Source organism: Epinephelus moara, chromosome 2 (genome assembly GCF_006386435.1).
Source record: "Epinephelus moara isolate mb chromosome 2, YSFRI_EMoa_1.0, whole genome shotgun sequence".
NCBI lineage: Eukaryota > Metazoa > Chordata > Actinopteri > Perciformes > Serranidae > Epinephelus > Epinephelus moara.
The window spans coordinates 964,480-980,380 of record NC_065507.1 but is presented as its reverse complement, the minus strand read 5'-3'; the positions used below and the strand labels follow the sequence as shown (position 1 = coordinate 980,380).

Genomic DNA, 15,901 nt, shown 5'->3' with positions numbered 1-15,901 from the left:
CTGTTACATGCATTGTCTGTTTTCAAAATACACTTCTGTTTTCACAGGAAATGTACAGTTTGCATACAGTCTCTTTCAAAATAAAAGCACTACGTCGGTACAACACCGTGAATTGACATTTATTTTCCTTCAACAACAAACACACGTGGTTACGTTTAGGGAAAAGAGAACAGGGTTTGGCTTTACGGCTGTATTTTTTCTTAACGTTCCGTTTTACCATCATTCCTGTGTGACTTGAATGCAGCATCACTCAGTGTCTGTATAAAAAGGATTTCAGGGCGGAGCCTCTGCTACATCCTGGCTCTTTGGAGCGGTTTTATCCACAAGCCCCTCCCCTTTTCCTGCTGACATCACTCAGAAGTCCCCGAGCCAATCATCTGCTGCCTCCATCCTCCTGCTGGCAGGTGGGGAGGGCGGAGTCAGGGGCGGGGTCTGAGGCCAGGTCAGGTGAAGGGGAGGGGTTAGAAGTTGACTGAGGGTCATGGGTAGAGTCTGGCGTTGGGGCGGGCTCTGTTTCAGGGATGGGATCCGACCGGATCTCAGTCCTGTCATGTGACACCTGCTGCATCTCTGTTTCTACTGTTAGCCCCGCCCCCCTGTCCCTCACCTGACAGCCACACCCTGAGCAGCTGGTGCTGTGCTGTGACCACCCCTCCCTGCATGTGTCCGCCCTCCTCACTCTGCCCCTCCCTCTGGGTGGGGCCCGCCTGTTTCTGCGACTCTGATTGGCTCTGTCTTTCTGACTCTGGATCCGCTGCGCTCTCTGCAGCGCCAGGACGGCGAGGTCCGAATGAGACGACGTGCTGTCAATCAACCTCCTGCCCAGAGCGAGTGGGCGGACGGGCAGCGCCAACCTCAGCCTCAGCCAGAAGCGTGACCGTCGCGGTTCAGATCGACTCCCTCGCCAAGTCACGGTGGTGGTGGCGGCCTGCCGGAGCTGAGCCACCTCCACGCAGGGCAGTTTACTGATGGAGCGGTAAACTACAGCAACGATGGAGGCCTGGTGGCCATGTTGGAGGTACAGACCCAGACGACACTCCAGGAGGCTGAAGCTCTTCTCTGCCAGGAAGTCGGGGCTGAGCACGAGGACGAGGCGGCGGCTCCGCTGCATCGAGTGCAGGATGGCCTCTGATAGGTCTGACAGAGGACAAACAGGAAGTCAGGAACTGCAGCTGCTAAAATATCAACAGATTAAACACAGTTTGTACAGTCCAGCAGAGAGCAGCTTTACTGATGATGGAGGTGTCGACAGTACTACACCTGCTACTACACCTGCTACTACACCTGCTGCTACTACTGCTGCTGCTGCTGCTTCGAGGTACGAGACTGTTTTTGGTTGAACAACAAGGATCTTACTCTTTAACACAAAGCTCTATCTCTGTAGGGATCCTTTCATAATGCTGTCAGATGCTTAGAATAATAATCTGAGCCTGTCAGTGACAAAAACAAACATTTTAGTGGACGCACATTGACGGTGTGAACATGCCCCAAATGGTGACGAGCTCAGAACAGATTTTGATCATAAAAACTAAGACGAATTCTGTTTCATTTTTGTTGATGAGATGTGATGAATATGTTAACAGTGGACTATCAGACATTGAAAGCAAATAACAGTTGTGCTTGTAATGATCTTCAGATGCCTGATGAGCGACAGGCTGGTAAACTCCAGTAAATAGTCTGCACCAAGATGTTTGGGTTGCTGCGAGCTGTGAGCTGTAATTCAGCAGTAAATAATCAGCCGTGTGTGTCTGACTGTGGATGGTGGAGCTGCTGAATGGATTTGTGGAGTTTGTTAGTTGCAGTGGTGGCTGTTAGCAGCTAGCTCCGCTCACAGACTTCACAGCTTCACCCCGCAGGACTCCACTCAGTCCGGACTGGAGAAGGTTTGTGGGTTGATGGTGTTTGACAGGCAGGTAGGAGGCTCAGTTATCTGTGAGTGTAGCTGTGCTGTAAGTAAACAGTCTGAACTCAGATCAGTTTTCTCTGACAGAGATGAAAGTTTAGTTTGAATCACCAACTCTGTGAGAGGACACCAGTTTAAACCTCCAGACTAACATGTTGCACATGAAGAAACAAGTTATGTTTCTGCTTCTTAACAGTCACATGGATAAGTCAGAGTTTACAATGAACCTGGGGACAAATCCTAGTTGGCTCACATTAGTTATTTGTTGAGAGCATAAATAGAGAGATGTTGAGCTTTTCAGATGATGATCAGTGAGTGTGTGCTCGTAAATCAGCCCTTAAACCTGTCACACACTGCTGGAGACATGACACACACATTATCTTATATACCTTGAGTCTGATTTATGAGACATGAAATAGTCTCACTGGATTAGTTTAAAGATAAAAAACCAACAGAAAACATGACTAAAATGTTTTGAATTTCCGTCGACTAAAACTATGAAAGATAAAAATGAGTAAAATGTGATTAAAACTAAAAAACATTTTTATCGCAAGACTCAGACTGAATCTAAAATTCCAGACTGTCACTCATTAATCAACATACAGATTCAAGACAAGACAAATAATCCATCAATAATTTGTCAACTTTTCTTGTCCAGAATAACATTCAATTAAAGGCCAGTGGGTGAATATTAAGTTAAGAATTTTTTATCAAACTGTAATTCATCTTAATGCTGTGATGCAGTTGCAGATTAAACTAAACTCTGTACTGCATTACATATTTATTCTAAAATGAAATTTGAATGTTTATGGCTTTAAGAGTCGAACAGTTTTCTAGAAAGAATCTGTGATTTCATGTTAAACTTCTGGGGAGAAAAGAATAATCGTAGGAACTATTTATATGTGGTCACATGTGCATTGTAATTTTGACTCCATGCTTGTGTGTAACTGCAAATGTAAGACATGAAATGAAGAATGAAAAAATGATGATGATGACATGGTGGAAATGAACAATTTATTTATTTACAAAAATAGATGAAATACTGTAAACTGCTAAAATATAAACATTTAGGCATGACAAGGTGCAGGATGCATTCTCCCATTACATTACTGTTCTTTTACCAAGTGTTAAAGATGAATAGCACAATGTCTTCTTTATACGACACTGTGCACTAGATCAGTGGATCCCAACTGGTCTGGATTTCTCCTTTGGCCCCGATCACACAGAAAGTGCACTACGAAATGCACTACGCTTGCTGCACCTTTTAATTGTTGCCAGGAAACCACCCCATCACCTTAGTACCCAAGGCATGTGGCAACTCAAAAACAGCGAGCATGAAGCTTCATTCTAATTAAAAACAATATAAAAAGTCGCCTCCAATTGCTAAAACACTTTCTGATCGGGGCCTAGTCATTTGTTCAAGGTTCACAGTTTAATACATTTGGCATCATACTTGGGTTTGGCCATGTCATCAAGCTAATTTGCCGTCTCTGTCAATTAGCTGTCTGTTAGTCACTCACTCTACAGCAGGAAACTTTAAAATATAAACTCTGTGCTGAAAATTAAATGCACTTAAAAATAGGGTGTGTCTTTTTATAAACTTGACATGTTTGCAAGTCACTTGCGGTCCATTCAGAATGGATCTGCGACCCACCAGTTGGGAACCACTGTACTAGAATATACTACATTCTTTTACAGAAAAATATAACTTGATTTATTGTAGATATTTTGAAGGTATAAAAGTGGAAGCAGTGACAAACAGAATAAAATACAAAAAACAAAGTGCAGAGTAATTGCAACATTTTAAAGTAACGATCAGGTTTTATCTGTAAATACATTCATTTACGGCTGATGTGTGAAATGAAGCAGAACATGGATCCCTCTTTGGTGGGTTTGTGTTTCCTCTGTAACATTTTATAGCTGTGGTGCTTTTGAAGGCTGTTGCATATGATACTGTGAGTGTCATTCTACGCAGATGACACCCAACTTTATTTTTGGAATAAATCTAACAGAAGTTTAGGGACCACCACAGCTGAGTGTTGAAGTGTATTAAATGCAGCTCCTCTAATGGTCACCAGAGGCTCAGTCCAGTCACCAGAAAAAAATGTTGGCCTTTCACATTTCTGCACAGACACTTTATATTTGCATTTTTCATATGAATCATATCAACATTTCTAAAGTGAAGCAGTACATGAGCTGATTTTGTCATCTGTAGGTGGATGGTGGTTGAGTGTGTCACTGAGGCAAGATGCCTGCCAAGCTTCAGACCACTGTTCAAGACCATGGCTCTTTCTCAGTGACTTTTCAGGTGGGTTTTTTTAACACCCTATCACCATTCTTCCAGTGGGGATAATCTCATGCAATTTCTAGCCATGACTGTGCCACCAAATCGTATATTTTAAGCTAAAACATGATCTTTTCCAAACCATAACCAAGTGCTTTTTCTGCCTAAACCTAACTTCACATTACCCCAAGCACTGCTGAAACAGAAAGAGTCAACTTATCCACTACATAATAAAATAACGTGCAAGTGTAACATATGCGCGGTCTGCAGAAACGCACAATGCCAACATTTTTCTGGCCACTGGGTGGAGATATTTCTTAGAGAAAAGTCTGACTGAACTGAAATAAGTAAACCTGCAACTTCGGTCTAAAGATGCAGTACAATTGAAAAGTAGACATTCATGGTCCCCTGAGGGTGAATCCTTTGGTCTTTCTTCTAACACTGTATTATATAATACAAATACTGATGCTGATAACACATGCTAACATGCTACTGTTAGCATGGTAAACATGAAACATGCTAAGGCGTGCTAATGTTAGCCTTTGGCTCAAAAACCAGGTGGACCTAAGCACAACTGAGGCTGTTGAGTCTATGGAGTAAAATGAAATGTGTCGTGGTGTAGAAAAATTTATATATTTTCGCCTCGACTAGCAGACGTCTCGGCTGCTGTGGACAAACAGTCGGAGCTCAACCCTAACTCCAGGGTTCAAAACAAACACCAGTGTGCAACCAGACTTAACACAGTGCTCTGAAATCTGTACAGACGATACAGTAATATGAAATACACAGTGATAATTAGTGGATAGTGTGCAGATGAAAAATGATTTATGGTAACGATGATGATAATGAGAGGACGACTAATACTGAAGCTGAGTTTATGAAAAATTAATCTGAGAAGCACCACAGTTTTCTGTACTGTTTCATTCGTTCCTTTTCTCTTTGCTTTTTGAGCTGCTGAGTGTTTTATAATGAAGGTTTTGCAGGAAAGGTTGAAATTAATAAGGCACTGTTTTGGCATCATAACTGAGTCACAGGCACGGTGACGGTACCAGATGAACTATGCCAGAGTTAAAAACAGACTGAAAATAGAGGCAGAAACATCTCTGTAGATGAAGGCTGTCCACACATCTGTCACCTGTGGTCTCAGTCATAAAGACGTGATGACAGCTCTGTGGACACTGAACACGCCGCAGACGTCTGTCGTGTCTACGCTGCAGAGTTGAGGATCTTCTGCGGGTCTTTGATCGTGTTGCTGATGAGGCCTGTTTGGGAGTTTGTGCTGTTCTGACTGTGCAGCCTCATCAGAGCCACTTCCTTACTGCTCTCCTCCTTCTCCCCTCTGCTGCTGACCCTCCTCACAGGTAACTCCACCCTCAGCCTCTTCCAGAAGCGTGACGTCAGCTCCTTGGACTTGTCCCCCTGCCAGCGGACCAGAGCCAGGGCCACCCGGGCCCTCCTCAGCTCCCTGACCCAGCCCTGCCTCCGGACCGGCTTGTACTGGACCAGGATCACCCGCAGGTGCCCGCCCCTCGCCATGCCATCGATGCCGGCCTGCAGCTCCAGCAGGGCCTGGGAGCCCTGGGAGGCGTAGCCAGGGCTAATGACCACCAGGAGGCGACGGCTACGAGCCACAAAACTCAGAGTCTCATCAGTGATGGCTGCAGGGAGAGAGGAGGAAGGGATGATGGATGAATGGATGAAGTGTGTTTTGTTGGCCTGTAGCAGAAGTAGCAGACAGAATAAAGAGAGCAGCAGCAGCAGTTGTAGCATCAGTGACACAACTGCAGTACGAGTATCGGCAGAAATAGTGGAGGCAGTAGACGTAATGTCTGAGATCTGACATCAGCTCGTTATCTGATTAACAATCTGTGAGTAAAACAGGAGCTGTTGGTAAACTCTGCAGATAAATGGTGGGAAAAAGGCGTCAGCATGACACATTCAAACTTTCCTGACGTCACTTTCCTAAAGGTCTGACAGCCAGACGAAACTTTTCTATTAATTTATCTTTGTTTCTGTCTTGTTTGGTTTAACCCGCCTGACAGGGAGTGTGTGTACGCTGTGTAAAGGTAGATTTATACTATGCAGAGCGTGCGCTGTAGCCTACGCCGTTGTGAGCATTTATACTTGTGCAGTGGTGTGACTGCTGAGTGTCAGGTGACACCATCAGCCGGCTTGAGTTGAGCTCAGACCGGCCGGTTCACACCACTGACACTTTTCTCTGCAACGTTCTGGAAGTGTTTAATCTTGTCGTGAATCTTTGGTCTGAACTGGGCTTAAGTAGGAACAGTAGCAGGTAGAGCAGCAGCAGGAGCAGCAGGAGCAGTAGAAGTAGAAGTAGGAGGAGGACAAGGAGCAGGAGCAGTAGCAACAGTTGTAGAAGTATTAGTAGAAGTAATATGACTGGTAGCAGTGACAGTAGAGAGTCTGAGCAGAGCTGGTAATATGAACAGTACCAGGACTCCTGGCAGTTGTATGTGTAGTTGTTGTGAGACTATATTGTACTGTGGTATCAGAGCGCAGACCAGGGGTCGGCAACCTGCAGCTCTTTGGCCCCTCTCTAAAGGCTCCCTGTGACTTCAAAAGAAAGTATATGGAAATGAAGGAGCAGCGGCTCTACTCCGAGCTCCCTCCAGGTGTCTGACTCCTCCCCCTATCTCTAAGGCTGAGCCCAGACACCCTACAGAGGAAACTCATTTCAGACGCTTGTATCTGTGACCTCATTCTTTCAGTCACTACCCAGAGCTCATGACCATAGGTGAGGGTTGGGACGGAGATGGACCAGTGAATCGAAAGCTTTGCCTTCTGGCTCAGCTCCCTCTGAACCACGACAGTCTGGCACAGCGCCTGCATCACTGCAGATGCCGCACCAAACTGCTGATCCATCTCACGCTCCATTCTACCCTCACTGTGAACAAGACCCTGAGATACTTGAACTCCTTCGCTTGGGAGCAAGACTAATCAGAGGGTCAGCTGAGGTGTTCTGGGCACGTCCCACTGGTAGGAGGCCCCGGGGCAGACCCAGAACCCACTGGAGGGATTACATATCTCATCAGGCCTGGGAACGCCCTCGGGGTCCTCCAGGAGGAGCTGGAAGTGTTGCTGAGGAGAGGGACGTCTAGAATACTCTGCTCAGCCTGCTGCCCCCGAGACCTAGTGATTCTTAAATTCTCCAACTTTACACTGAATAAAAAAAGGTTTTAACATTTCGTCAACTAAAATGTGCTCCATCAGTCGACTGCCTGGAGCCTCTTCCTCTAAATTCTGCCAAACCTCAGTAGCAGTGGTCGGCCTTGAGTCTCCCTCGCTGCGCTAGCTATGAAGTCTAGATCCAAAAAAAGGGAAAGAAATTGAGAATTCAACAGTGCATGTACAGATTCATTCGCTTTCAACACCAAAACTTCAAAGTTAAAGAACCACATAATCATTAAAAACCGACTTCAACATATTAACGAAGGAAAGACTTAACAGGCTGTGTTACCTTCACTGTGAGGCTCAAATATGTTTTTAGCAGCTCAACACATTTTAATCTTCTCTTAGATTTGGCAGAAAATGTAACACAGGTTGCCGACTCCTGGTGTAGACCGACTGTTCTGCATTATGTTTGTGTGCAGTGCATCATCACTGTGTACTGTACTGCAGAAAGTGTGTGTGTACCATCATATAGAGTGCGTCCTGCAGTATCAGTGTGTACTGCAGCACGTGTGAGTACTCACTCCCTCCCGGCAGACTGTCTCTGTCAAAGATACACACTGAGTATCCCAGCTCGTTCTCCAGGACGCTGCGTAGCATTGACAGAACAAACTGCTCCTCCTCGCTGTTCCTCGCGTACGAGATGTACACGTCATACTCCTTATCATCTGAACACACACACACACAGACACACAGACACACACACACACACACACACACACACAGAGTATTGATTACATATTAGGAGGTGTCACCGGGGGAAAAACATTTTTTCCACATCCTTATCTGCAGGAAGTCAAGTCAAAACCTTTGTGACATAAATGTCAAAAACTCCCCTGATCTGATCTGCACAGAGAAAAGTTCCCACTCAACATCATGATGAGTTCAAGGAACATACAGCTGTATTTTTCTGTTTTCTCTGTAACACATTACATAAAATCTGTCATGTCTCTGCTGATGAGTTTCTATTAACTCTTGCACTCCACATTTTGTAGCGAAAACGCCTAAAATGACATACCCACATTAAAATGACTGTAGTTTCTGAACCACTCTGACAACATGCATGCATGAGGTCTTGCCAGAAAGAAAACTCCCTGAAGTTTCTTGTGAAAGTGTCAGAAACACTCTAGGTGATACAGAGACAGAGTAATGGGCCTCTGAAGTCAGTAAAAATTGAAGATTTTGCCTAAAATAAAATAAAAATGTGTTTCAGGATGAATAACTGTCTGTGGCTTCATCTGAGCAGGTAAATGACACTATGGGGCTGTAGGCACACTATCAATGAACACTTGTTTCAAATTTGAAGAAGACTGCTCAAAGTATGACCATTCTACAGTGTTTTTACCATGAAAAGATCCAGGCGGAGCTCCAAATGACAAGTGGGTCACTCTGCTTCAAAACAGTACTATCAGTGATCAAACAACACTCAGCCAGCTTCAAACATTGTACCTTATTGAAATCAGGTGTGATTATGATAGCTGATGTTGTTTATGACACAGAAACACCATAAAATATCACCAAATAAAGCCATATGAAACGTGAAAGTTATGATCCCACTTTCTAGACGGTATATCTCAGCCAAAAATAGTGGTAGGAGTGAGACTCTTACCTTTTATAAACCAGCTACGTGCCCGCTAACAGCTCCACATAAGATCGCGAGTAATCCTTTAACTTTTTCCTGTCGAATAACGGCATGACATGACTTGTCATTACTCATTGCGATTTTGGACTTTGTGTGTTTAGGCTGCTCTGGTGTGAAATACATAATAAATAAAAGAAAAACAATGTTATTTTTGAAAAGTCAAGAGCTTCCTGAATCCGGCAATACCAAACATCACATGGTTTGATGACGTAGTGCGCCTGGGAGATACCATTTAACAGAGGAGGGGGGGAGCAAGGATGTCGGCATCCTGGCGGAGTTAGAGAGGTTAAAATCCATCTGCAGACTCAAAACTTACTGTCGATGGATTTCTGTCACTTTTTATCTGTGTTCATTTTCCCCTGATGCATTCATGAGCTGGGTTTGAAAGTTTAGGGTGCGTTCATGGAAACTCCGACATCTGATTATTAATAATAATAATCATCAGATGCAGAGGAAGAACAATAAGCAGCAACACTGAGGAAACACGGAGCCCCTGAAGTTGCGAAGGACGTTCTTTAAATCTTGTGCACTCAAATGATTAGACACAAAATAATTTGTGCACACAAGTCACATTACTTTACGTGCACAAGATAATAATTTGTGTACCCATGCTAAAAAAAAATAAAATAGTGACACTAACTTGTGCTGACATGATCATTTGTGATCAAAATGCATGCACAGGATCAGAACCTGTGCACACCAGGCTATTTGTGTGCAGATGATAACTTTGATGCACAGGATGTAAATGTTGTAAATGTTACTGGCGTCCGACGCAGGTTTTGTGGTCTTGAGTTAAAAGCTTCGCCATAAAAATGTTGAACGAGGTTGTTTGAGCTGGCAGCGGCGCTCTGGGCTCGCTGCACTGAGACGTCCACGGTGTCGCAACATTTTTGGGGCTGAATGAACAAATCTGGCAGCGTGACGAGCAACTATCCTCTGTTCTACTGATGTGAGGTTTAATAATCTAAATGCTCCAACTGCAGCCAGACAGAAACAATCACCATCGTTAAACCCAAGAAATTTAGTATCAGGACGTAAAATGTGAAGTGCTGAAGGTGAAACGGTGAAGACAAGGGTCCAGTTTTATTACTCATACTTCAGAAAATGTTTTTCTTCCTGCTCGCATGTTTTTCAATTATACAAAAAGGTGCTAAATCATTTAAATGTGTTGACACATCTGTGGGTTTATTAGACTGTCGTACCAGCAGAACAGCACAGAAACTAGAAATACTGCCTCCACAAACCGGTCAGGGCACAGTTACAGTTTACATCCATGTCTGTCCTGACTCACGTGGAACCATGACAGTGGACGCAGCTTCAAACATGGATGCTTCACACACAGAAGATCTATACAATCAGCACAGTGTCAAGATTAGAGTCACCAATTCAGTATCTGACCAAATGTCTCCCCTTCTGTTCCTGAGATATGACGTTAAAACATGATGATGTCACAGTCAAGCTGACCTTTGACCTTCATTATTTTGTGTTTGTGTTGAATTTGAGGAAATTCCCTGAAGGTGTTCTTGAGATACTGAGTTCACAAGAATGGGACGGACAACCTGAAACATGAAACCTGTTGCCGGCGCGGAGGCATAAAAAGTGGCACAAAAAACTTTACAAATTAAAATAAGAGAACAACCAATAAGTTCACCTGCTGATATCTGCACAGCACTTTATTTGAGACTTAAATGAAATCAGAAGAGGCGACAGGTTTTTAAAAGAAGCCACACCTGAGGCGTCGCCTGATGCTTACCTGTGTGCCGCTCGTCGGTGCCAAACCAGGAGCGATAGAGCAGCAGCAGCTCCAACCAGAAGACGTGATAAACCACGAAGAGGAGCAGCATGAGGACCAGAGTCACACCGAGACCACAGCCCAGCTCCACCGACGGCAGCGACACTGATGCAAAACAAACACACCTGAACTTTAATACCTGTCTGTCCACCTGTCCGGGCAGATTCAAAGGAAGAGTCTGACATTTTCAGTAAAGGATATCAGCTTCATCTCTGTGTGTCCTCACCCTCCTCCTCCAGGTGAGCTCTGCGGGTCTCGAAGCCCTTCACGTTCCTCACGGAGCAGTTATACTCCCTGTTCAGGTCTTCAGACTGAAAGTCCTTGATCACCAGTACGCTCTCCAACGTGCGGTCCCCGTGGTCGTACTTCACCTCCCTGCAAACAAACACACACACATCATATCTGTCAAACACTCAGTCGCAGTAAAACACTGATGATTTATTACCCATAAATCCTGTATGTTTAACCCTCTGCAGAGACCTGCTGAGCTCGGCGCTCTATGTCAAGCTCAGTATTTGACAATCACAGAGTTTATGAGCAGGGTGAGGGATGCAGCTGCTCACTGGGACGCTCTTTAACAACCACAGCAGCTGCAAGCTTTATATGTAACACATTAATAAAACCTCAGACTGAACATGTTTTCCTTCCACCTGTCAGAGTTGTTGAATCGAGGGTCACCAAGTTTATCCAACTTCTTCCCATCGACGGTCCACCAAATGTCCCGTGGAGAGTTCAGGTAGGGGAACAGACCTACGCACACCAGACGCACCTCGGTGTCTGACAGGGAGGAGAAGATTCACAGTCAGAACTCAGCATCATTGACACACATTTACAACCCCGACTCTAAAAACGTTGGGACGCTGTGTAAAACATCAGTTAAAAACAGAATGCGATACGGCTGCAACGGTATGAAATGTTCACTGTGCGATACCGTCTCAGAACATGTGCGGTTTCATGATATCACAGAATTAAAGTTATATCACTTTCAGTCAGGATGAGCGAGAGGCAGGGTTCACCCTGGACAGGTCACCAGACTATCACAGGGCTGACACATAGAGACAGACAACCATTCACACTCACATTCACACCTACGGACAATTTAGAGTCACCAAGGAGCTGATGGTCGACTACAGGAGGAATAAAACGGACATTCAGTCATTAAGCATCAGCCTGAGTGTGGAGACGGGCTCTGACGTCTGGTTTCTGGGTGTCCAGATTGAGGAGGACCTGGAGCACCAACACCACAGCGTTAATTCAGAGGGCACAGCAGAGACTCTACTTCCTGACATGCACAGAAGAGCTCGACGGTCAAACTGCCGCAGTCACAGTCAGAATAAAGCATCAAACAGTGTCTGTGCACGAGACACGCTTCCTTTAAACATCCTGCAGTTCACCACCCGTTCAGCAGTGATGTACAATCCATGTTCATGTGACACGTGTTTGGCGCCGTGTCTCCGTGCTCCTCGTTAACGGCTCGTTCTCTTTTATTGGACGAGCTCCTGCAGCCTGCGCTAGTTCTGTTCGCACAATTAACTTTGTGAATGTTGAATCTCCTCTGAGCCGCTCTCAGGAAAAACCAATTTAAAAGAAGTTGTTGGCAGAGGAGGCAGCGCCTCTCCATCACTGCCGGAGCAGCTTTATGTCCTGAGAGTCCTGCTGCAGGTGGAGGAGCTGACGGAGGTCCCATAAAAACACAGGAAATATGAACAGTAACGAGGCTGGAGCAGATGAAGCTCCCATCTGGATACACCACAGTCACTGAGCTGCTGAGAGGGTTAGAAAGTATCAGAGGGAGAAGCCTGTGCTGCAGGACAGGATGTGAGTGTCTACTTCCTGTTTGCTTTTCACGTACAAACAAATGAACAAATATTTCAACATAACCTGCTCCAGTTCCAGAATAACTATTTTATTGGGAGTGGTCGAGTTAAAGTGAAGACGCTGCATGTCTCAGAGACGATAATCAGACTCCAGGAGAAGTGAAACTCTGCAACGCTTCACAAGGAAAGTTAAAGGTCCAGAGTTAAAGGAACAGTCGGACATTTTGGGAAAGCTACTTGTTCTCCGTCCTCCACAGCGCCAGATGAGAAAAGCTTTAAAAAATCCATTATTCTCTCCTCCTCCTGTCGCCATCATGAGTGTGTGTGTGTGTGTGTGTGTGTGTGTGACAGTGAATGTATGATCCATGTTTTCCTTCTGTTCTAATCCAACAATCGTTCCTGATCAATAACAAATTACCGCAGCGATCAGTTTGGCTGTACCACTCCATCACCACGACGACCGCATCCTTCAACAACAACTGCTGACTGTCATGTGCACTGATCAATGAGTCCTCACGTACATGTCCTCATAATGTATAACACATTCACGTGTCCCCATATTGTATGCAAAGTGAGCTACCCTCATAATATATGACACAGGAGGTGTCCCCAAAATGTATGATACAGACATATGTCCTCATAAAATATGCAAACTTAGGTGTCCTCATAATGTATGATACACGATGGAGTCCCGATGATATGCAAAGTCAGGTGTCATCATAGTGTATGACACAGACAGGTGTCCCCATAATAAATGCTACATTAGGTGTCCTCATGATGCATGATACATGATTGAGTATATCATCATGGGGACCCCAAGTCAGGTGTCCCAATAGTATATGACACAAGAAGGTGTCTCTATAATGTATGATGCAAGAAAGTGTCCCCATGATGTATGACACAAGAAGGTGTCTCTATAATGTATGACACAGGAAGTTTTGCCCATAGTTATGCAAAGTCAAACCATAATGTATGAAACACGATGGCGTCCCCATAATGTATGTAAAGTCAGGTGTCCTCATAATGTACCACACAAGTTCATGTCCCCATAATGTATACAAAGTCAGACCTCCCCATAATGTGTGACACCAAAATGTGTATCTACATGAGGGCAGTAAACAGGACTGGGTGTCTATTTGGGACGGGGCTTTTAACTAAAGTTTTACAGTATCTTAAAACAACGTAAAGGGCTGTGTTGGAAATAATCCGGTGGTGAACAGGTCTGTGAATTTGAAGGTTTACTGGAGGTTTATTTTATCGAGTTTTCACAAGTCTATCAGCAACAAATCATCTCATCACAACCACTGTGGAAAAACTGCCTTCACATTATAAAGCAGTGTGAGCTTACATGTGTTTTACTGACAGCGCTACAGCTGATTTAAATGCAGCCAGGAGGAATTTGCGTCACCTGATGGGGATGTAACCTTGTTTGTAGACCTTCACTAATCCCGTTTAATTGTGATCAAATTGTGCTGATCTGTTTCAGGATCTCTAAAAGGCTAATTTAATCACATTTTAATTCAAACGGTTTCATGATCTGACAGCTGACAGTGTCCCTGCTGTTAACTCACCCTGTTTGACAGTGACGACCTGGTCCTTCCCCGGGTGGAGGATGCTGGGTAGTTTGGGCAAAGCAGTCGGATCTGTGGGAATAAAACCGAGTGTTAAACCTCACAGTGGTGTAAATCAATGTCTGTACAGTGGTGGTGTTGTCAGCAGTGGTGTGGTTGACTCACAGACTGCGCTGACGTTGATGCTCCTGGTGAAGTTGAGGGCTTTGCCTCTCCTCCTGTAGTCGACTGTGCAGAAATAAACCCCCTGATAGAACTCGTACATGATGTGAATATGCAGGCTGGGTCCTCTCTGCTCCCGGTTGCTGGCCAGGAACGGGTACTGGTCACACCGCTGAGACACAGAGAGACAGGACGGAGAGAGACGGTGAGACGACCACAGGCTGACCCACATGTTAGATAGATGTTAGACAGATGGACGGATGGATTACCGAGCCGCCTAGTTTCACATGGTACCAGGTGACGGTCGGCTCTCCTTCGGCCATTTTGCGTGCTTCCTCCAGGTCTGGACAGTCCAGCACCTTCCCCTCCTGAAAAGGGATGATCACCTCGCTGGCTGCCATGGCAACCGGAGGCTCGCATTCAAGGCTGCGGACCACGTCGTCGGGCCGCAGCACCTTCAGCTGCATGGCGATCTGACTACACGACGACTTGTTACTGCGAAGACAGAGACAAACAAAAACTGAAGCTCCATCATCACAGCAAGAAGCTCTCTGATTGGACGTCTCTCATGAAGACTCCTGGGGATGAGTTACTGAGTGTAGGACGACATGTGCAGCCGAACAGACCACAGACCAAAGATGCCATCTTCAGCTGTAATTTCCAACCTTTTGTTTTTGGGGTCACAAGTATGAAACTGCCTGTGACATCAAACAGCAAACATGATCAGACAGGAAGCAGGATGTGACTTGTGACCACACAGGAAAATAAAACTAGATCACACTGGGCCGAATGAATGGTTTAATGTCACAGCAGCAGTGACAGCAGACCTGACCCCGTAACTCTGTGTGTTGGATGATGTATCGTCCCAGAAAGAATTATAATAAACAATGTTCTTGTCATTTTGAGACCATTTTAGACCAGTCACAGTGCAGTTACAGTTTATATCTGTGTCTATTCAGACTCGTCTGCAGCCATGACGGCAGACAATCTTTCATACGCTGCTGCAGAGAAGCTGAAATTTGTAAAACATGGATGCTTCACACACAGAAGATCTATACAATCAGCACAGTTTCAAGATTAGAGTCACCAATTCAGTATCTGACCAAATGTCTCCCCTTCTGTTCCTGAGATATGACGTTAAAACATGATGATGTCACAGTCAAGCTGACCTTTGACCTGCATTATTTTATTCTGTTAGACATTTGTGTGAAGCTTTGTCATACAATGAGGTTATGTCCATATATCGTAGGATAAGTCGCTGACATATTTTTGGTGACAATCGACCAGAAAGGTCATTAGTCGGTAGGATTTCATTGGTTGCTCAGTCATAGAAAAATAAATAAATAAACATGAAACTCTATCAGGACCTGCGCCTTGTCAAAATAAATCCAAACCTATATGACTGGAGCATGTGTGACTTTACTTTGAAAGGACAGACACAGGAAGTGTCCACGCTCAGCAGTCAGACAGGAGTCAGGTTAATTTCCAGGGCTGGTACCTGCGGTTATTCCACAGGCTAGTTAATAACATGTCGGGCAGGA

The 15,901-nt window shown here is 44.8% G+C and overlaps 2 protein-coding genes across 2 annotated transcripts in view; both read right to left on the bottom strand.

Annotated features, from left to right (window-relative positions):
- Positions 1 to 225: 225 nt before the first annotated feature.
- On the bottom strand, positions 226 to 1,182 carry LOC126403398 (uncharacterized). The gene has a single exon (XM_050066038.1). The coding sequence runs from the start codon at positions 1,109 to 1,111 to the stop codon at positions 374 to 376; it is 738 nt and encodes a 245-aa protein (XP_049921995.1). The 5' UTR covers positions 1,112 to 1,182; the 3' UTR covers positions 226 to 373.
- A 1,718-nt stretch (positions 1,183 to 2,900) lies between these two features.
- Positions 2,901 to 15,901, bottom strand: part of LOC126403125 (interleukin-1 receptor accessory protein) — a 27,908-nt gene continuing 14,907 nt past the window's right edge. The window contains exons 5-12 of the mRNA XM_050065598.1: positions 14,630 to 14,855; positions 14,364 to 14,532; positions 14,199 to 14,270; positions 11,461 to 11,587; positions 11,037 to 11,185; positions 10,772 to 10,915; positions 7,901 to 8,044; positions 2,901 to 5,845 (exon numbers count right to left, since the gene is read on the bottom strand). Of these exons, the coding sequence (XP_049921555.1) occupies positions 5,394 to 5,845; positions 7,901 to 8,044; positions 10,772 to 10,915; positions 11,037 to 11,185; positions 11,461 to 11,587; positions 14,199 to 14,270; positions 14,364 to 14,532; positions 14,630 to 14,855 (1,483 nt within the window). The 3' untranslated portion in view covers positions 2,901 to 5,393. The remainder of the gene's footprint in view (positions 5,846 to 7,900; positions 8,045 to 10,771; positions 10,916 to 11,036; positions 11,186 to 11,460; positions 11,588 to 14,198; positions 14,271 to 14,363; positions 14,533 to 14,629; positions 14,856 to 15,901) is intronic.